The sequence below is a fragment of the Yarrowia lipolytica genome, chromosome 1D (assembly GCF_001761485.1).
Source record: "Yarrowia lipolytica chromosome 1D, complete sequence".
Classification (NCBI taxonomy): Eukaryota; Fungi; Ascomycota; class Dipodascomycetes; order Dipodascales; genus Yarrowia; species Yarrowia lipolytica.
The window spans coordinates 1502030-1522683 of record NC_090773.1 but is presented as its reverse complement, the minus strand read 5'-3'; the positions used below and the strand labels follow the sequence as shown (position 1 = coordinate 1522683).

Here is a 20654-nt window from a genome sequence, read left to right as displayed (position 1 = left end):
GTGTGTCACTGTTCAGACAGCCCAAGGCATGGTTATTTCGACAGTAATTATGCACAAGCACGTCCACCAGCAAAAGAAATGTTACCAAATGAAGATTGGCGTGTGTGAGACATTTCATTTGACGGCGATATTATTTGTTGGATATTATGGCAGCTTTGGTATTTCCGCCGTCATTCGAAACATGTCGGAGAGTGTCTACGGTACGTCCACTTGTAGGCACTTCCCGTTATAATACGTGCGATTTCTGTGACAGGTGTAATAAACCTGTGACAGGGCGTGTACTTGTATTGTTTCATATGATAATGTGAATGTGAAACTGGTGATATGTTGGAGACAGTTTCGAGCAGTAGTTGTTGGTTCTCGTGTCGTACTTTCTTGTAAAGTTGTTGCCCGTTGTAACCTCGTATTCTGCTAACCATGCTTTAGAACTTGTGCCTTGAACATCACCATCGTCTCCCCAACTGCACAACTGATACTACTGTATCAGCACGCACACAAGAGCATCAAGTGCAGTACCTGCATCTGGTAGGACGTTTTACGAGGCTGCAAAATACCTGTACATATTTTCTTTTCCATCCCTGCTATTTTTTACCCTCCAGGGGTCCTAATATCGCACCCTGGAACTTGCGTGCACCCTACATAAACCGTATCTACACTGTACAGTATAGAGTAGAAGAGGTGAAAAGTGGGCCAGCAAAAAAAAAAAAAAAAAAAAAAAAAAAAAAAAAAAAAAAAAAAAAAAGGCAGCCAAAGGGAGCAAGCGCGGGAAAAAAGGGGAAAAAAGAGACATTCCGGATATTATTGATGCGACCTGCTCTCTTTCGGAGATTTCTGTCTGTTTAATGTGAGAGCGTTTCGTTCGAGATTGGCTCACAGTATGAGATGAGTGTCGTCTTGTAGAGATGTATTTTGCTAGAGTTACTGTAAGGCATTTTACTATGAAGTAAAGCTGAATAATGGAAATAATGAAGACCATCTCGACCACAGAGTAACAGCAGCAAAAGTCGATTTGGGATATTAATACTTTTGCATCGTGCAAACAACCCCCGGCATGTATCATCCTCCGTTGCCACCGACCTTGTAGCCAAACCACAGTGCTGCTTACTAACAACCCTCTGATCATACATCTCTGCTGCACACCATTTGGAAACTTTCAAATTTTTTGCATGGCAACAGTTAGGAACCTGCACATTCCAACACAAACACCATGGACGATCTGTTTGACGTGTTTGACGGGCCTGTCGACCAGCCGCCTGTCAAGCGACAGCGAACCGACAACGACGACAAGTCCAATGATAAGAGCAACGATATCAAGAAGGAAGTGAAGGAGGACAAGAACGACAAGACCGACAAGAACAAGGACAAGGACAACAAAATCGTGGGAGCACAAGCATCGGTGCTGGATGAGGCTCGAATCGCCACAATGGACAGCTTCGAGAAGACCGCCGAGCGAGAGGTGGATGACGCTGAAAACGGAGTGGACTCCAGTGACGGTAAGGTCAAGCTGCAACATCAGGTTCGCCACCAGGTGGCTGTTCCTCCCGGTTACGACTACAAGTCGATTTCAGACCACGTGATCGTGGACCCCGCCCGAACTTACCCTTTCACTCTCGATCCCTTCCAGGCCGTGTCCATCCAGTCCATTGACCGACACGAGTCTGTACTGGTGTCGGCTCATACTTCTGCCGGAAAGACGGTGGTGGCCGAGTACGCCATTGCGCAGTGTCTGCGAAACAAGCAGCGAGTCATCTACACATCGCCCATTAAGGCTCTATCAAACCAAAAGTACCGAGAGCTGCTGGAGGACTTTGGAGACGTGGGTCTCATGACCGGAGACGTGACCATCAACCCCAACGCCTCGTGTCTGGTCATGACCACGGAGATTCTGCGAAGCATGCTGTACCGAGGCTCCGAGGTCATGCGGGAGGTCGCGTGGGTCATTTTCGATGAGATCCATTACATGCGAGACACGGAGCGAGGAGTGGTGTGGGAGGAAACCATCATTCTGCTGCCCGACACGGTGCGGTACGTTTTCCTGTCTGCAACAATCCCCAATGCCCTGCAGTTTGCTGAGTGGATCGTCAAGATCCACCAACAGCCCTGTCACGTGGTCTACACCAACTTCCGACCCACTCCTCTGCAGCACTACCTGTTCCCCTCGGGGGGTGACGGTATCCATCTGGTGGTGGACGAGCGGTCGCAGTTCAGAGAAGAAAACTTCCAAAAGGCCATGGGCCAGCTGCAGAACAAGGATGGTGAGACGAAAAAGCAGGCTGGTGGCGGAAAGGGCGTCACGGGTAACTCAGACATCTACAAGATCATCAAGATGATCATGATGAAGAACTACAACCCCGTCATTGTCTTTTCCTTCTCCAAGAAGGACTGCGAGGCTCTGGCCATGAAAATGTCCAAACTGGACTTCAACACCGCCGACGAACACGCCATGGTTCAGAAGGTCTTTACTAACGCTCTCAGCCAGCTATCCGAGGATGATCGATCGCTCCCCCAGATCAAACACATTTTGCCTCTGCTGAAGCGAGGAATCGGTATCCACCACTCTGGTCTGCTGCCCATTCTCAAGGAGGTGATTGAGATTCTCTTCCAGGAGGGTCTGCTCAAGTGTCTGTTTGCCACAGAGACTTTCTCCATCGGTCTTAATATGCCTGCTAAGACAGTGGTGTTCACCGGCGTGCGAAAGTGGGATGGAAAGGCCCTGCGATGGGTCTCGGGAGGAGAGTATATCCAGATGTCGGGTCGAGCCGGTCGACGAGGCCTGGATGACCGAGGAATCGTCATTCTTATGCTGGATGAACAGATGGAGCCCGCTGTGGCAAAGGGCATGGTCAAGGGAGAAGCCGACCGACTAAACTCCGCCTTCCATCTCGGGTATAACATGATTCTCAACCTGATGCGAGTCGAGGGAATTTCACCGGAGTACATGCTGGAGCGATGTTTCTTCCAGTTCCAGAACGTGTCTCAAATCCCTGAACTTGAAGACAAGCGACGAGAGGTTGAGGCTGAGGCCGAGGCAATTAAAATCACAAACCCCAACGTCAAGGAGTACTACGACCTCAAGGAGTCCATTGCTTCCTATGGCGAGGACATGCGACACATTATTACCCATCCCTCCAACGTGCTGTCTTTCCTGCAGCCAGGACGACTGGTTGAGGTCAAGGACGAGATTGAGGACGGTGGAAAGAAGGTGCAGCGGGACTTTGGCTGGGGTGCCGTGGTTTCGTTTGCCAAGGTGCCTCCCAAGTTGCAACTGCAGAAGAATCTCAGTGACCACGAGATTTACATTGTCGATGTGCTTCTGCCTGTGAAGGAGGGTTCTCTCAGCAGCAAGCAGCCCAACTCAATCCGTCCCGACCTTGAGAATGGCCAGTTTGAGGTGGTTCCCGTGACTCTCAAGTCGCTAAAGGCCATTGCCAACATTCGAATTGTGCTGCCCAAGAGTCTCAAGTCGGCTAGTGAGCGACGAGTCGTGGCCAAGTCCATCAAGGAGGTCAAGCGACGGTTCCCCGACGTGCCTCAGCTCGATCCCATTGAGAATATGAAGATCAAGGACGAGACGTTCCAGAGCCTCATCAAGAAGATGGAGGTGCTGGAGGGCAAGCTGGCCAAGAACCCGTTTGCCTCGGAGCCCGACCGAGACGAAGTCTACGCTGAGTACGCCGGCAAGATGGCGCTGGAGAAGAAGGTAAAGGAGTTGTCTGACGACATTGCCAAGCACTACTCGATTCTGCAGCTGGATGAGCTCAAGAACCGAAAGCGAGTGCTGAGACGGCTGGGTTTCATCGAAGACGATGTCATCCAACTCAAGGGCCGAGTTGCGTGCGAGATCTCGTCCGGAGATGAGCTGCTGCTCACGGAGATGCTGTTCAACGGTAACTTCAACGACCTAACTCCCGAGGTCACAGCCGCACTAATGTCCTGCTTTGTCTTTGACGAAATGACCAAGGAGCAACCCAAGCTGCGGGCCGAGCTCGATACCCCGCTCAAGGCCATGCAGGAGGTGGCTCGAAACGTGGCCAAGGTGTCGCGCGAGTGCAAGCTCGACGTGGTGGTGGACGACTACGTCAACAAGTTCAAGATGCAGCTGATGGATGTGGTTTACGCATGGTGTAACGGAGCGTCCTTCTCGCAGATCTGCAAGATGACCGACGTGTACGAAGGCTCCCTCATTCGAATGTTCCGACGACTCGAGGAGCTTTTGCGCCAGATGGCCATGGCCGCAAAGACCATCGGTAACGAAAAGCTCGAGGACAAGTTCAATCTCGCCCTGGAGAAGATCAAGCGAGATCTGGTCTCCGCCGCCTCTCTGTATTTGTAAGATTAGTAGTTAATGGGATGTTTATTAGAAATGTGTGTTGTAGAAGTAATCAGCCAGTTGTAGTAGTACATACTATATTATATAGTCATGCTGTCTAAGGTTGAACTAAAACGTCTTCGAGATTTATCAGTATTTTGTCGTCTTGCAAACTCTCAAAATGTGCCATGATTTTGATACAAGAAAGGTATCCATCGTTTGTATTTCCCGAGATAGAAATCTCCAGAACTGACACTTTCATCTTCTACAATGCTTCAGGCCACTGTCTTCCATCGATAAAGTTTGTATGGAGGTGTGTCTACAGTGCTAGATCAGTATGTACCTGTCCTCATTCTCCTTACCCAATGCTCAAACGGCTGCAGAGCAAACTGCCCCAGAGTGATACCCTTCACGGTCATCTGTGTAATTTGCATTTGCACAGTTTCATCGAACCGTTCATTTTCCATGAGGTAATCTCGCTGTATGAACAAGATGACAGCTTCAAACACTTCCTGACAGCCACCATTGTCTCCAGAGGCCGGTTGGCTGTTGTGAACCAGCTCATCATGCCGGACTATGTGAACGACTTGACATATCCGGCGTTTATTCGGCTGCTTTCGTCAGTATCCAGCCGAGAAAGTGTGCTGCACACCCACGTCCAAGGAGTCTTTGATCCCTCTGACAAACGGCCCATTGACGACCGAAACTCCATTCACACGGCCATTGACGCGTTGTGTGAAACAGGGTGGCGCAAATTGGAGTCTGTTCTAGGCCGCTATGAGTTTGCCAAGTTGATTCTAGGCAACATGGTGTTCATGGAGCTCAGGAAGGACTGCTACTTTCAGGTGTCTGGACCTCGAATTGACGATATTCTCTTGTGTCGCCCCACACACAAAGTGCAGACCGAATTGTTGTTGTTAAAGGCTCCACCGGGGAAAGTAGGCAAGAGAGTGCCGAGAAAGGGAATCCTGAGATGCAAACAGGGAATGTATTACAGTCTAGGAAAGACAGGATACAATTTGAGTGTGCGTGATCTGGTCGATTCCAAAGACCATAAAGTTGAGATAGAACATGTGCTGGAGTCAATTTTTCCTTACACTTATGACAAGACTCAATCGAAACGTATTCCTAAACGTCTAGTTCCATTTGTCCAAATTGCTTCTACTATCGTGAAAAAGTGTCAGCAATACAATTTTTTGCGGCTTTTGGATGCCTGGTTCCCACTTAATCGCGACTACGAGGATGGGCACTCCGTTAACGATGTGGTCTCCTTCTGTTTTGCAGCTTCTCATCTCCTCTTTCCTCACGTTTTATTTGGATCGGCAGACAATTGGGCCGTTCTACGTTCAAAGTACGTCTATTATCTGAACTTGCCATCTCGAACTTCTCCGCATCTGGATACAATGACTGGGGGATTCAGGTTGACCGAAATCAACTGGCTCTTCACTTCTGATATGAATCTGAAAAAGTCACGAGACGATATGCTCAAGGCACGTGAGCTGTTTGAACAGCTGATGATCTGGGTTACAAACCGCTTCCTGCCTCAGATTCTAAGATCTTTCTTCTATTTCACAGACTCTCTCACCAGTGACCAGATCATCTACCGACACCCTGTATGGCAAAGAAAGACCAGAAGCACTCTCCAAGAACTGAAGAGGACCCAGTTTTCAAGTAAAGTCCTTACTCCGTCGGATCTCGGAATCTCAAAGTTCAGATTGATGCCAAAAAAGTCAGGCTTCAGACCCATTGTGTCTTTGGGAAGACCTGTTCAGAGTCCCAGGGGAAAGAAACCGATCTCTGTCAACAAGAAGCTCTCAAAGCTGTACAAGATACTGTATCAGGAGTTCAGACTCGGTGGAAATAACAAGTGTGGTCTTGACTCGGTTCACCTGCTCAAAAAAGTGCTAGGGAAGTACGAAAAGGCAATCAAGGGCCAAATTCAAGGTCTCAAGTTTGTCAAGATTGATGTCACTGCGGCCTTTGACACTATTCCAGCATCCAAAGTGAAAGACATTTCAAAACGACTGCTTGATTGTGAAAGTTACTCGCTTCATAGCCACTCTCGAATCTTGCCTATGAGTTCAAAAACAGTTCTGAGATGGTTCACCACGTCTCGGGCCTGTAACGGGAGATCTGAGGGAGCTCTACAAGCCTTCAGACGTCTGGGGAATAAGGGGATCATAGTGGATGAAAACAAAAGTGACAGTGTTGGAAAACAACTGCTGTACAAACTGCTCAACGATCACTTGTTCAGAAATGATGTTTTTATTGACGGTCAGGTACATAGACAAGTGCGTGGAATCCCGCAAGGCTCTATATTATCCTCTTTGTTTTGTTCCATGGTCTATGAGGAAATGGTGCGTGAAAAGTTCAGCGATCTCGTTGATAGACCAGATACCTGTCTTATGCGATTCGTGGACGACTTTATGCTAATCACTACCGACACTGCTATAGCTACCGAGTTTTTAAACAGAGCTCTCAAGGGCTTACCTGACTATGGAGTCTCTGTCAACCGATCCAAGTGTCTAGTCAACTTTCCTCTGTCTGTGGGTGGTGTCAGAATCGCGCAGCTTGAAGAGGGCGAAATGATGCCGTTTTTGGGCATGAAGATCGATCCTTGCAATCTTCAGATACATCGAGACTATCCCTATAGCTCTGCATTATTATGGGTCGATAAAGGAGTCAAGCTGGCAGCTGTCAGACACAGAGCAAAGGAATACTTTTCGGCTCGGTTCCCCAGGCTGCTGTTGAACAAGAGTGTTCCTGAAGCTGTGGTTCTCAAAAATGTGTCGGCATTCTTTCGGTACGTGTTTTTGCGAGCTATTCGAACTTTTGAACACTTTGGCCACGTCTCTGAGAGCAGGATCACTCAGGAAGCCATTACTTTGGCTGCTGAAATGATCGATATTTCCATGTGTGTGGTTACTCCAAAGTGTCCCCATGTTGGGTTGAAGAAGTTGCGTGGGTGGCTAACCAAGATTTCGGTTCTGTCCATTGAGAGGAGGAGATGATGAGTATGTGTGCATTTGTCTAATTTATTTAATTTCCCCCCTTGGTTTTCACTTTTTGGTGAATTTTTTCGTTCGCCATGCGCTATTGTACAAGTACAGTAAATCTCAAATTGCCATATATCACCGGAATAGGCTACATAATGAAATGCGGCGTACAAGTAGAAGAAGAGATGCTCGCGAAACCCGCGTTTTTACCTAAAAAAAGAAATCCAACGACAACTATCGCAACATGTCCCTTGTGACACACTCCCACGTATATATATACCCTCCAGCACTCTCCACAGGTGTACTACTCTCACCCGTCTCCTGCATCATAAGCTTTGAACATGCGAGATCGATGCACTTGTTGTATCCAACGCCACCGGCCTTTGACATAACTCTTTCTGACTGCATCAGCAAAAGAGAGGAATCCGGCGACACATCCAGTCACGCACCCACAGCCAGGCATATCATGGGATGGACGAAGATCGCCAGAACCGTTCCAAAAAACTCAAGTATTTGTTCGATCCCCGCCAGGATGTGTTGAGATTCGGCCAGCCCAAGAAACAGGTCTTTTGTCCGCTGTGTCCGCTGGACATTACGGGACTTAGCATTTCCGAGCGCAACGCCCATGCTGAGAAATGTCTGGGCGTTGAGTGTCTCGATGATGATGGCGTCACATGTGCTACACCCACCAAAGGCGACCTGACGTTTGATACAAGCACAATTACACCCGCAACAGTCAAGATGGAGGAGATGCAGGCAGTGGGAACGCCAATTTTTCTCGCAGACGAATTTCTTCATCTGTTGAAGGGAGGAGTGAAGAGCAAAGTCAAGGAGGAGATCAAAGACGAGGTGTACTTTAGTGCTGATGAAACCATGGATACGACTGTGGTGGAGACACAGTCACTGACACGGGCCGTGGAAACACCAACTAAGAAACCGAGACGAGCACCGCAACGAAAAGCCAAGGCCAAAGAACCCACTTCAACCCAGTCCATGATGGTGTGTAACAGTCAGGGAGAAATGACTTCTGCTGTTGTAGAGCCTGTCAAGAAACAGAAGCGAGCCAAAAAGCCGGCACCGTCGTTCAAGATTATCAAGATGGGAGAAACGAACGTGGCGGTGGACTCGTTTATGCATGGACCTCTCGAAGGGATCAATCTTTATTTCCTGTCACATTTTCATGCGGATCATTATGGAGGACTACGAAAGAGCTGGAATCACGGCCCTATCTTTTGCACACCCATTACTGCAGCTCTTTGTAAGATGAAACTGGGAGTCCAAGATGAGTGGCTGGTTCCGATCCCCATCCATATTCCGTTCTGTGTCGGTAACGACGTGGAGGTCATCTTCTTTGACGCCAACCACTGCCCCGGAGCAGCTGTCATGCTGTTCACCAGTCCGACAAAGACAGCTGTTCATTGTGGAGACTTTCGGGCCAACATGAACCTGGTGCGTGAAATCAAACTGAAACTCAAGCAGCGAGAGCTCGACGAGGTGTACCTCGACACCACGTATCTAGGACCCAGCCATGCCTTCCCCAGTCAAAACCGAGTGGTTCAGGTGTGCGCAGACTTTTGTGTGCGACTAAACAACTTGAAAATGGAGCAACTGGAGAAAGCTCAACGGCAGTCGACAATCGGAAGATTCTTCACGAGCTCACCCAACTCTCCAGTACATCAACTTCGCACATTGTTTGTGGTTGGAACATATACCATTGGAAAAGAGAGGCTGGCAATTGAGATTGCCCTTCGTCTGGGTTCCAAGCTCTTTGCCGACACAACCAAACGCCGCATTCTCAAAACATTCAACGACCCCGTCATCTCTGAATTACTAACATCCGACCCTCTAGAAGCCCAGGTTCACCTCGTACCTCTTGGCCAGACCCGCAAGGACCAGCTGTTTGAGCATCTCAAGAGCTTCAAGCCGCATTTCTCCAAAATTGTCGCATTTGCTCCCACAGGATGGAGTTACCGACCACCCAAAAGTGCTATTCAAGCCAACGAGCAAGCCACAGACCTGCGACCAAGTTACTATGACTTTGGAGACCTCGAGTACAATGTGGAGAATCTAGATCGGAATCTGGAACGGTCTGCCATCGAGCCTGTTCAAAAGTACAACGTCCCGTACTCTGAGCATTCGTCTTTTGTCGAGCTACGAGCCTTCTGCTTGAACATGGCTGCCACCACCATCATTCCCACCGTGAACATGTCTGCTGACGAGAGTGTCCGCAGGCAGATGTACTGGCTGGAGATGTGGACCGGACAAGCGAGGGAAGGAGTCTGACGACTGTACATAACTATTTATTACAAGCGCTAACCATCTGACTAAGCCGCCTTGATGGTTACTATGCATGTAGCCCGAAGTGTGTGTCTGGTCTGTATTGTGTTTCATAGGCAGCATGTAAACATATATGGTGCAAGCATCCTACAGACTGTCGGTTAGACGGGCTGTTGCAACTTCAGTACTCGTATGACGCTCGCTAGTCGGTCAAAAATCAATTGACCATGAACCCTTTAGCGGCTGAGATAACCTCACCGGAATAATGACCTTGTCAAATAAACCGCCATCCAAGGTTCATAAGATGCCGGCATTATACATAATTACAACTTGCTGCAGGTTTGTTTTGACGCGTTACCCAGCAACTGATCACGATACAGTATACGTGCGAGAACTTGGGATTTCGACCCGCAGTGTTTGCAAGTGGTAGGAGCCCACACTGTATCTGTGTATTAATTTCCCCTTATTACAGCATGTTGCTCGGCAACAGTGGGGGCGGGGATAGCGAGAGCCCACACTGCTCCTAGTTGTGGTCATCGTCGTCATCAAAGACTGTAGGGCAGTTGTAACGACTATTCTTTAAGGTCGGTGGAGTTACTGTAGAAAGATAGGGATCATTTACTTGCAGTAGTTACCGGAACGATATCTGGATGGTGGTCCTTTACTTATGGCTGGTGTACGTGTACCGCATGCACAGACTTGTATGTGCTCTGGCGTATGGGCAAGTCGGCATCAGTATTTCTCAGTCCGGGGTTGGGGGATGCTAATTTGCCACCTGGAGCTGGCGACATTGCGGCGTGGGACGCGACTGAGTAAATGAGTCCCGTTTACATAGCTTTTTGTTACGCCATCCCGACCTCAGTAAGATTGCTGGGAGGAGGAGCTGGGGGCGTTGCTGGGACAACCGGGGGTGTGGGTGTGCTCAAATTTACAGCACTCTATTTGAAAATTGGCTTTTGGGTCTGTTTACGTCCCATCATTTTACCACTCCCTGTTTTAAACAGATTATATTCGATTCAGCCGTTTGCGAACGACCTTCAATTGGCCGAGGAATTCTTTTTGTGTGGACACTAGAGACCGACTTTCGACTTTCGGATATCGACAAATCACAGACTACGACGTGAGTACGACGGACGCCATGTGGTGAGGTGTTCAGATGGCCAAGGTGGCCGTTTGCGACCCGTCACGTCTCTGAGGGACGGGGCGAATAAGGGCATGTTGCGGGTGGCATATGTGGGAATTTCTGACTTGAACAATGTCGTTTTCCCGCTCAAATTGCCGGCTCTGGAGGTTGTAGCGGGACGCAACTTGTGTGGGGTATCTTGGAATTGATTTCTCCCTGGCTGGCCAAGGAGACAACTGCTGGGTTAACGGGATCGCGCTGGATAGTTGTTTTCGTGGCAGCCATCAGTTTGATTTATGACGATCTTGTCTCATTAATCGATTGATGACGTGTGTGGTTTGGTCTAGAATACCGCAAACCAGACGTGGGGTGCACGAGACAGACATCAGCGGCAGAATCGAAAACACGAGCGCACTAAATTTGCACCCGCAACGTTGCCATTGAAACGACACACACACAACCTATCTAGACCCCTACTAACCCAGATGGAAATCGCACCCATTCTTCACGACGCCTTCCAGGGCGCCACGCCTCAGGTGCGAAACGAGGCCAACTCCAAGCTGGCCGACGCATACCAAAACTACTACGGTGATGTGATGATGGCCCTCGCCAACTGCATCAGCACTCAGGATACCCAGATACCCGATGAAATCCGAGTGCTTGCTGGTATTGCCATCAAGAACAACTTGACATCCAAGGACCAGGAGGTCAAGCAGGAGCAGGCCAACAAGTGGTTGGCTGCCGATGGATCCGTTACAGATCAGATCAAGAGCATTCTGTTGGAGGTTCTGAAGAGCACTAACAACCAGGTGGCTTCAGCAGCAGCCCAGGCCGTGGCCGCCATTGCGGAGATTGATCTGCCCCAGGGACGATGGTCCAGTCTCATGACCACCCTGGTGGAGAACACCAAGGACGAGCAGCCCAGTCACATCAAGATGGCCGCTCTGCAGTCTATTGGTTTCATCTGCGAGCGAGCAGACCGAAACAATGCTGGTGTGGTTTCCCAGGCATCAGGCATTCTTACTGCCATTGTGCAGGCGGCACAGTCCAAGGAGTCGGACCAGAACGTGCGGCTCAAGGCCATTGAGGCACTGGGCGACTCTCTGGATTTCATCAGAGACAACTTTGCCCGGGACGGTGAGCGAAACTGCATCATGGTTGTCGTGTGCGAAGCCACCCAGAGCGATTCTGCCAAGCTGCGGGAAGTCAGCTACGGCACAATGTCTCGAATCATGACCAAATACTACCAGTTCATGGAACTGTACATGAAGCAGGCTCTGTTTGGCGTTACCGTCAAGGGCATGCAGGATTCCGACGACTCGGTGGCATGCATGGCTGTGGAGTTCTGGTCGTCCGTATGCGAGATTGAGGACAAGAACCAGCGGACCGGCGAGGAGTGCTTTGGCTTCGCCAAGGTGGCTGCCCCCAAGGTTCTGCCCATTCTCTTGGAGCTGCTCAACCGGCAGAACGAGTACGATGACGACGAGGACTGGAGTGTTAGCATGGCTGCTGCCGCCTGTCTGCAGCTGTTCGCGCAGACCATTGGTAACGACGTGGTGCCTCTGACTCTGCAGTTTGTCGAGCAGAACATTGGAAATACCACCAGCTGGAGAAACCGGGAGGCCGCTGTCATGGCCTTTGGTTCTATTCTGGACGGTCCTGACAACGCCCATCTGGCCGATCTCATCAAGCAGGCTCTAGAGCCCATTCTCAACCTGATGAATGACGACTCTCTGCAGGTCAAGGACACCGTGGCGTGGTGTCTGGGCCGAATCTCCGATCTGGTCATCAACGCCATTGACGAGCAAGTCCATCTGCCCGTCATCATGAATACCCTGCTCAAGGGACTGCAGGACGAGCCCAAGGTCATCACCAACTGTTGCTGGACTATCATGAACATTTTCGAGCAGCTTGGCCACGGCGGCGTCAACCAGGAGACCACCGTCGTCTCCCCCTACTACCCCCAGGTGCTGCCTGCTCTGTTGAACGCCGCTTCTCGAAACGACAACGAGAACAACGCCCGAACCGCTGCTTACGAGGCTCTGTCGACCCTTGTTGTTGTGTGTGCCAACGATTGCATTGAAGCCGTGCTTGAGCTGTCGGGCGAGGTTGTCACTCGTCTGGAGACCACTCTGGAGATGCAGCAGCAGATTGTCGGCATGGACGACCGAATCAACCTGGAGGAGCTGCAGATCAACCTGCTCGGTCTGCTGACCAACATCATCCGTCGAACTGACAAGCTGGTGCTGCCCGCATCCGACCGGCTTATGACTCTGTTCCTGAACCTGCTGCAGAACAAGCTTCCCAACTCGCTCATCGAGGAGGACGTGTTCATTGCTATTGGAGCTGTCGCCGATGCCAACGGTGAGGGCTTTATGAAGTTCATGGAGTCTCTCAACCCCTTCCTTCTGCGCGCTCTGGAAGATCCTTCTCTCATTGTGTGCAACACTGCAGTCGGTCTGGTGGCCGACGTGTCCAACGCTCTGGGCCCTGCCATTGACCAGTTCTCCGACCAGTACATGCAGCTGTTTGTCACCGATTTGCAAAACCCCAAGGCCCAACAGGTCATCAAGCCCTCGATTCTGTCGTGCTTTGGAGACATCGCGTCAAGCATTGGCCCCAAGTTTGAGCGGTACTTTTCTTTTGTCTTCCCTGTGATTGAGCAGGCGTGCCAGCTGGATGTGCCTGACCAGTACTCCGGCTATGCCGTGTCCGAGGAGTTCCTTGACTTTGTCGCCAACCTGCGTGAGCGAATCATCGACGCATTTGTCGGCATTGTCACCGGTCTTCGAGACTACCCTGCTCTGTTTGCTCCCTACGTCCCCACTCTGTTCAACTTCCTGTCCAAGGTGGCCGTGGACCCTCTGCTCGCTCCTGTGGAGTCTGTGGCTCGGTCCGTTGTGGGTATCATTGGTGATGTTGCCACCATGTATCCCGGTGGAGACTTCAAGGAGGCATACACTAAGCCATGGGTGCTGGAGTTCATTCGACGAACTCGAAGCGATCCCGAGTTCACTGACGAGACCAAGATTACCGCTCGATGGGCACGTGAGCAGCAGAAGCGACAGCTGGGCGAGAAATAGGCTGTCTGAGATGAGGGAACAAGTTTTTGCACAAAAAATAGCATGATACCGGAAAAATAGAAAACAAGCGTTTGAGTATGACTACTTTGTAGTTATAGGTTGGTGAGTATATCGCCAATATACAGTGTAGCAGGTGGCCATGATTTAGATCTACCCACCCCCCTGATTGTTTGCCTGTCTGCATCTGTAGCACGTGAAGATCTTGCTCGATAACCATGTGAAAAAAAAAAAAAAGGTACAACCATATGTATTGTAGCTGTGTGTATGTAGAATGGGGCAACTTTGTGGGGTTGTATATATATTTTAGGTTCCATCGACAGAACGAATACGGCTGGATAAGTGTGTGATATATGTTTGTAGTTGCAACTTGTCCAAGAATCGACTTGCCAGGCCGGGTTGTGCTGTCATCAGTGTTTCATCTACTGTAGTCGACAGCGGTACTAAAAGCGGGTTAGACTCAACTAATTCAGTTAGCTTTAGTCACTACGTTTACCCCACACCAAGGCCCAAAGGCCTAAAGGCCAAAAGAGAGCCATGTGGGTTTGGCAAATCTAGTTTGAGGACACCCATGCGCCGCCAAACTCTCCAACCAATAGAGAAGGGAGTAATGTCAGAATGGGTTTATATACAGGGCAAGCTTATGAGACGGAGGCTTCAACACGGCATAGACGAGGCATGTTCGTGGAGCGGACTCCTGCGCCAATGTGCCAGTTCTCGACACCGCTCTGTGCTGTGCGGAGGCGAGAGTCGTGCTTATAAGTGTTTTGATTTGCTCTGATACTAGTTGTGCTCGTTCCTGGGCACCATGTGGTGGATCGATCCATGTGTGGGTCTTTTAGCCCTTGAAAGGATGTGAGATTATGTATAATACTGGAGGAGGTGGAGGAGCCGCAGTGATGGGCGGATGTTGGGCTGCTATGCAGGGGGCTTGATTACATAATACGCGATCTAGACGGATATACAATGAGGCCAGTACTGTCCAATGTTCAGCATCTCAGCAACACGTACATTTTCACTTCCCCCCACCTCTGCTTACTCTTCTCCACAATCATATGGGCCTGTGGAATTAGAGTGTGGTTTGATCCGCGCATGGCCGCATCATGTTGGGTGGTGTGCCCTAACCGCACACTGCCGTTTCGGGTAAACAGCCTCTTTTTAAATACTATATACCAAGCTTGCCTTCCCAAGTTCAGAGTGATTCTTACACAGCTTGACATTACTTTCAATCATCAAAAGTGCGTATTGGAAACGACTGGGGCGCACCCACCCGGGCTGAAGGGCAGACGACGGCCACTGAACCGAAGCTTCCGACCCAAACAACGTCTCTATGAATGAATCGTCGTCTTTCACGTGATGAATCAACACGACATGGAGGTTGTCCGTTGAGTGGAAGAAGAGAGATTGGGATAGCTCAGAGAGACACAAGTAAGCACGCACTGTTCGAAAGCTGTGCAATCGACTGTTTGGTTGTGTCTTCTGGTGTTTCTGCAATCCATACATGCCACCACCCGCGACTCCCCCAGCCCCCCTACATTCCCACCCTGCAATACTAACACAGTGTCTGACACCGCCGCCATTCCTACTGATACTGCCGAGAAGAAGATCTTCACCCTCAAGCAGGTCGCCGAGCACAAGGACCGAAATGATCTGTGGATGATCATCAACGGCAAGGTCTACGACATCTCCAGCTTCGTTGACGAGCATCCGTGAGTACCACAATAGGAAAGTCGCCCAGCAACACAAACCACAACAGCTACTAACTACAGCGGTGGAGAGGAGGTTCTTCTTGATGCCGGTGGAACTGAGGCCACCAACGCTTTCGACGTGAGTATTTCTAGATTTCGGATGATGGGCCAAACAGGAGATGGAACCCCAACACCACAGAAGCAAGGAAAAAAAAGCAATAACACGGACTCAAACAGCAGCAGCTGATGAAATCGACAATGTCAGGGCAACAATTGCAACTGCTATTGTCTTTCGGAGGTGTTGTCGTTGTGTTTCACGTTGTGCTTTCTGTGCTGGCCAATGACAGCACAACATTAGTCAGACACGAGGAATACGACAAGGTTTCGACCCACCTACAGTTGCCCAACGGATTAGTGATCTAATCGCGAGTCCCAACTATGAGTTGGCACTGGGCGCGGAAGAAACTACCCGATTGTTACCCAATACACCTAGGCACTCTCAAAGGACCGCTTGGCTTGCATTTTCGATTGCTGCCGATTCCAGGGTGTTACCCCACTTTTTGAACTTTCACGTGCACTCGAGATGCCACCGTTTTGGAATTGAAGTTTCAAAGTCTAAAGTGTTGAGGAATCGTTCCACAGGAGCAGTCAGGTGGTTGTGCAGAGTTGCTTTTGCATGTCTACCTCTTTGAAGGGTCTGGAAATGGTCTCGGGGATCGCCTAATCAGTCGCCTATTTAGACTTCCAACGTGTTTCCCATCCGATCTGTCGCGTGACACGGTGACACGAATAACACGACAGTTGAATTGTATACTAACCCTAGGACGTTGGACACTCTGAGGACGCTTACGGCATCCTTAACGACCTCTATGTCGGTGAGGTTGACCCCAGCGAGGACGTTATCCGAAAGACTCACACTGTCAAGACTTCTTACGAGGACGGCGAGTCTGTTGGTGATGACCACGGATCTTCTTCCATGATCTTCCTCATTGTTGCTGCTGCTGTTGCCGCCGCTGCTTTCTTCTACCTCCAGGGTCAGAAATAAGTATGTTAAATCATTTGGATATTGGTAGTTAATCATTTTTATACAGATTATGGGATCAAAGTTGGAGTTTGTATCGTTCAACCCGTGTACAAATAGGAGGTGAAAGTAGGAGTGCAGATATGAAGCGTAGGCCATGTGGTGAAGGAATGTAGATGGAGTCTTCCCAGACAACGCCTGCGGACAAAGTCACGTGGAATGTTTTTCAGAGGGAGCAGATCGATCCCTCTCGCATCATTGTGTCGTCTTCGATTCCTACATTGCTACATCCTAAGGCGAGTGGTCTTTTAAAGAGGTTTTCAACACCGTTCATACTGTTGGGCACTGAATTCATCTTAAGATATCTTGATGGCGACTGACTGCGTTGGGTTTGTCATCGCAGTCAAGAGTTCGACATTGGTCTGTTACTCCAAAAGAGGAAACTCTTCTGCTACTGCTACAAGTACAGTCATCTACGAGTATCGGTGCTGGTAGACTCGAAGTCCTCGTTCAGTTACTGTCTGTAGCCAATAAGCCGTAAGGCATGGCTAAAAAAAAAAAGGGTCCGAGGTTAACTAATACCAGGCAGCTATCGGGTAAGGGAGGATGATATGTTGAACAGTGCAAGAGACACAGGTTTGATTACCCTCCCAGTCTATATGACATTCAGCCACACAGCTGAAAAGTGCAATCCTGGACTAGCAGTCTTACGGGTCGCTAATGCGCAATACTCGTACAAGTAGTACCTTGAGCAATCCACGTGTGGGATGTTTAACGATTATCCCAGACAAGATTTACCAGGACAGGACTACAAGTAGCCTAGGCAAGTAGCCAAGGCGAGACATCACGAATATTTTTTTCACCACGATAGTCTGAGACATGCGCTAGTGCGGTGGAAGTGAGAAGTTATAGGGTTTCTCTAGAGGATCGAAAAGAAGTTCAAAGGACCATCAAAAGACAGTTCAAAGGCCGAGAGGCTTATTCGAGGCTTAGTGGAGGATGTTTTTGAAGTGACCGTTGTTGGCCGGATAGTCGAAGTCGCAGGTATAGGTTCGTAGTGCTATTGTAGTTACGCCGTTGCTTGAAGTACAGAACACTACAGTCAACAGTATCGTACAGTACATACCATACTGTACCGATACGAAGCCATTGAGCATTGAACAATGGGCAATCGCCAGAGTCTGTCTTTGTCTTGAACCGGTTGCAACGGCTCTGAGCAACCGTTTTTTGCCGCTATGCTTTTGCTAACCCTAAGAAGTTCATCAACTCAAACCATGGGCCGGGTGGAAAATGATAGTCCCGTGGAAGCGGACCGAAAGATCGATTGAGTTGTGAGACCTATAGGAGCGCGTACTAAGACCAAGTGGGTTTGGGGTCAACTGACCGCGGCTGTGGCGCATGGTGCCACCTGGCTAGTGAGACACCGACGAGGCTTTAGGCTCATGATCCGTTTGCATCGATTGCGTCGATGGAGCCTGAAGAAGGCCAAAGAAGGATGGTCTATGCATCGAATGAGAGCGCGGCTGTTCCTTTACAAGGAAGCTGGGTATTTTAAGTCGTTGATTGTACTTACAGTACGTGTGCTGGCATATCAGCTTACCTACATATAATACATTGCTCACAATATCAATACACATCATTAGTCATGGCCGTTAATGAGAATAAATAAAGTGAGGAGACTTGTCGCCCATTTCTGACAGCTGGGTGACGGTGAGATCGTCTGCCTTGCCCTCAGCCACCATCCTCCTGCGGTTCCGGTTGACCAAGTAGTAGTAGAGGTTCAGCACAAAGATGCAGATGAAGCCAATACAGATGAACATGACCTCAATGCCGTGTCCAAGCTTGAACTGCGGAGCGTCCTTGGATCGGTAGATCTGCGAGGCAATGGCTCCACATAGATTTCCGAATCCAATCTGCATGCCCATGGACACGCCTCGCTTGTAAGTGCCTGCTGTGTTGTTAGAAAGCCACGAAATGACAGCAGGAATACCAGGATAGAGACCAAGGGCCACTAGATAGCAGCCAGCATATGTGGCTGACGGGTTGCGGACTGCAGACACGTTCATGGCCAGCATATACCCGATGAACATGCAACAAAAGTTGAAGACCAGCAGCGGAGATCGCCAACCGTATCGATCAGACACCCAAGCCTGAACAATTGAGGCAATGGCTCCAACAGCGTAGATGGGGATAGTCATCAATTGGGCACCTTCAGAGGAATACCCGAGGTTCTTGACAATGGTAGGAAGGAACAGCGACACTCCGTACAGGGGAACGAGAACAGCGGAGTACAGCAGACACTGGGGGTACAATTGAGGGTCCATGATTGCCTTCTTAACCTCGTCCCAGGAGTGAGAGTCATTTTCTTCAACCATGATGGCTTGTTGACTGGCAGAATTGGTCTTTCTGCTGTTGGTGTCGTACTTGAGTCTCCAAAGAACCCATTCTCGTTCCTCATCAGTCAGGAACTTGGCCGTATCTGGGAAGTCTACCACAAGGAAGAAAGAAAGAGCTGCAATGAGAGTGGTAGCAATACCTTCGAGAATGAAAATCCATCTCCATCCCTCTAGATTCCCAACGCCGTCCATCTTTCCAATACCAAAGGCCAAGAGACCGGAGAAGGCTCCCGCTACCGAGGCTGCAGAGAAGAACATGGCTGTTCGGAACTGGATGTCTCGTCGAGGATACCAGAGAGTGAGATAGTAGGTGACACCGGGGAATAGACCCGCTTCAGTGAGTCCCAGAAAGATTCTGGTAGCCAACATACCTCCATAGTTTTGAACAATGCCCATCAGCGTCATAACGATACCCCAAGCAACCATAATGGCAGGCAGCCAGATGGAAGGCTTAAGTCTCTTGAGCATCATGTTGGACGGTACTTCGAAGACGGAGTAGGTGAAAAAGAAGACAGTCAAGCACATGTTGTACTGGGGACCTGTGAGCCCTAGATCAGTAGACAGACCCTCAATGTTTGCGTTTCCAATATTACCTCGATCCAAAAAGGACATGAGGTAAAGAATCGACAAAATGGGGACAATTCTAAGGTCAATCTTGCGAGTCACCTTCTTCTCATTGATGGTGGGATGGACACTTTGAATGTGAATCTCAGCATCCTCTTTGAGAGAATGAGTGACCGAGTCGCGAACCGAGTGAGTCGACATTGCGTAGTTGCTTCCGCCGGGATATTTCCGTCCACCAGGATTATATATTGCTCGCTACCCCACATTTTCGAGGCCAAGCTATAAACGAGGTCTTGGCGTGCTAGCCGACGTCTTGAATGTCGAACAAGCGACTTGACAGGTGAGGACATGTACTTGTACGAAGGCATCTCATGGGTAGAAAGAGCCCCTAGGTACCAAAAAATAGCCCAGCGTCCTATCAGACCCTCAATGTCGTATTTAAAACACATTTTCGCCATTGTGAAGATGTATAATACTCGACTTTTGGACTTAGTATTATGTATCAGAAGCCGTGCCGTGTCACCCCGGACTAATTAGCTCCGAACTAGTGATGCGGCGCCGTCTCACAAAGGTGGAGACCGCGGCTGTGTAACAGCAACCAATCGAGTGGGAAAAAACGAAGGTGGCAGTTACATCGAGGACACAAGTACAGCGTTTACAGTGTGCACTGTAGTGAACTGCATGCCATTCCCCTCGTAGAGAAGAACACACAAAACAACTCTCACACGACCAGATTGACTCAAGGTGCCAGATTAACTACTTCAAAGCCCGTAGATCAGCTTTTAGCCACTCAACAAGAACCGTTGACTTAAATTATGGGCCCAGACTGCGGGGTAAAGGGGGTGTCCTGATGTCTTATCAGTTCTCCTCATCTGTGGACACGCCACACCTTAGGCACTGTATTATCCAGTATATGCCCTGTCAAGACGTGCCTAGAGTCCGAAGTCTCTGGGCATCCAGAGGACTGGCCCTGACTCCATCTTTAGACACTGTTTATCTCGTCAACAACGACTCATATCATGAGATTCAATCGTTAGACCAATGTCCCATACGTGAAGTGGACATTCAGGACGCCAAAACGACTCCCAATACAGGGGCGCTAAGCGATACACAAGCAAGGCTTGAACAACAGAAGATTAGTAGAGTCACGTGCCTTCAGGAATTCGGGACATCTCTACACAACCGAGTCTGGGGCAAAGG

General features: G+C 49.5%; 6 protein-coding genes across 6 annotated transcripts; 5 read left to right on the top strand and 1 right to left on the bottom strand.

Annotated features, from left to right (window-relative positions):
• Positions 1–1207: 1207 nt before the first annotated feature.
• On the top strand, positions 1208–4333 carry YALI1_D15214g (uncharacterized protein; the record flags this gene model as incomplete). The annotated part of the gene is made up of 1 exon (XM_502733.3): positions 1208–4333. One exon carries the CDS (start codon positions 1208–1210, stop codon positions 4331–4333), a length of 3126 nt encoding a protein of 1041 aa, XP_502733.1.
• A 164-nt stretch (positions 4334–4497) lies between these two features.
• YALI1_D15181g (uncharacterized protein) lies at positions 4498–7320 on the top strand (the record flags this gene model as incomplete). The annotated part of the gene is made up of 1 exon (XM_502732.3): positions 4498–7320. One exon carries the CDS (start codon positions 4498–4500, stop codon positions 7318–7320), a length of 2823 nt encoding a protein of 940 aa, XP_502732.3.
• A 456-nt stretch (positions 7321–7776) lies between these two features.
• On the top strand, positions 7777–9588 carry YALI1_D15149g (uncharacterized protein; the record flags this gene model as incomplete). Its single annotated transcript, XM_502731.3, has 1 exon — positions 7777–9588. The coding sequence occupies one exon, from the start codon at positions 7777–7779 to the stop codon at positions 9586–9588; it is 1812 nt and encodes a 603-aa protein (XP_502731.3).
• A 1602-nt stretch (positions 9589–11190) lies between these two features.
• On the top strand, positions 11191–13788 carry YALI1_D15114g (uncharacterized protein; the record flags this gene model as incomplete). The annotated part of the gene is made up of 1 exon (XM_502730.3): positions 11191–13788. The coding sequence occupies one exon, from the start codon at positions 11191–11193 to the stop codon at positions 13786–13788; it is 2598 nt and encodes an 865-aa protein (XP_502730.1).
• A 1331-nt stretch (positions 13789–15119) lies between these two features.
• YALI1_D15063g (uncharacterized protein) lies at positions 15120–16518 on the top strand (the record flags this gene model as incomplete). The annotated part of the gene is made up of 4 exons (XM_068282681.1): positions 15120–15129; positions 15347–15494; positions 15555–15612; positions 16297–16518. 4 exons carry the CDS (start codon positions 15120–15122, stop codon positions 16516–16518), a joined length of 438 nt encoding a protein of 145 aa, XP_068138782.1.
• Positions 16519–18146: 1628 nt separating this feature from the next.
• Positions 18147–19655, bottom strand: YALI1_D15030g (uncharacterized protein; the record flags this gene model as incomplete). Its single annotated transcript, XM_502728.3, has 1 exon — positions 18147–19655. The coding sequence occupies one exon, from the start codon at positions 19653–19655 to the stop codon at positions 18147–18149; it is 1509 nt and encodes a 502-aa protein (XP_502728.3).
• Positions 19656–20654: the final 999 nt, after the last annotated feature.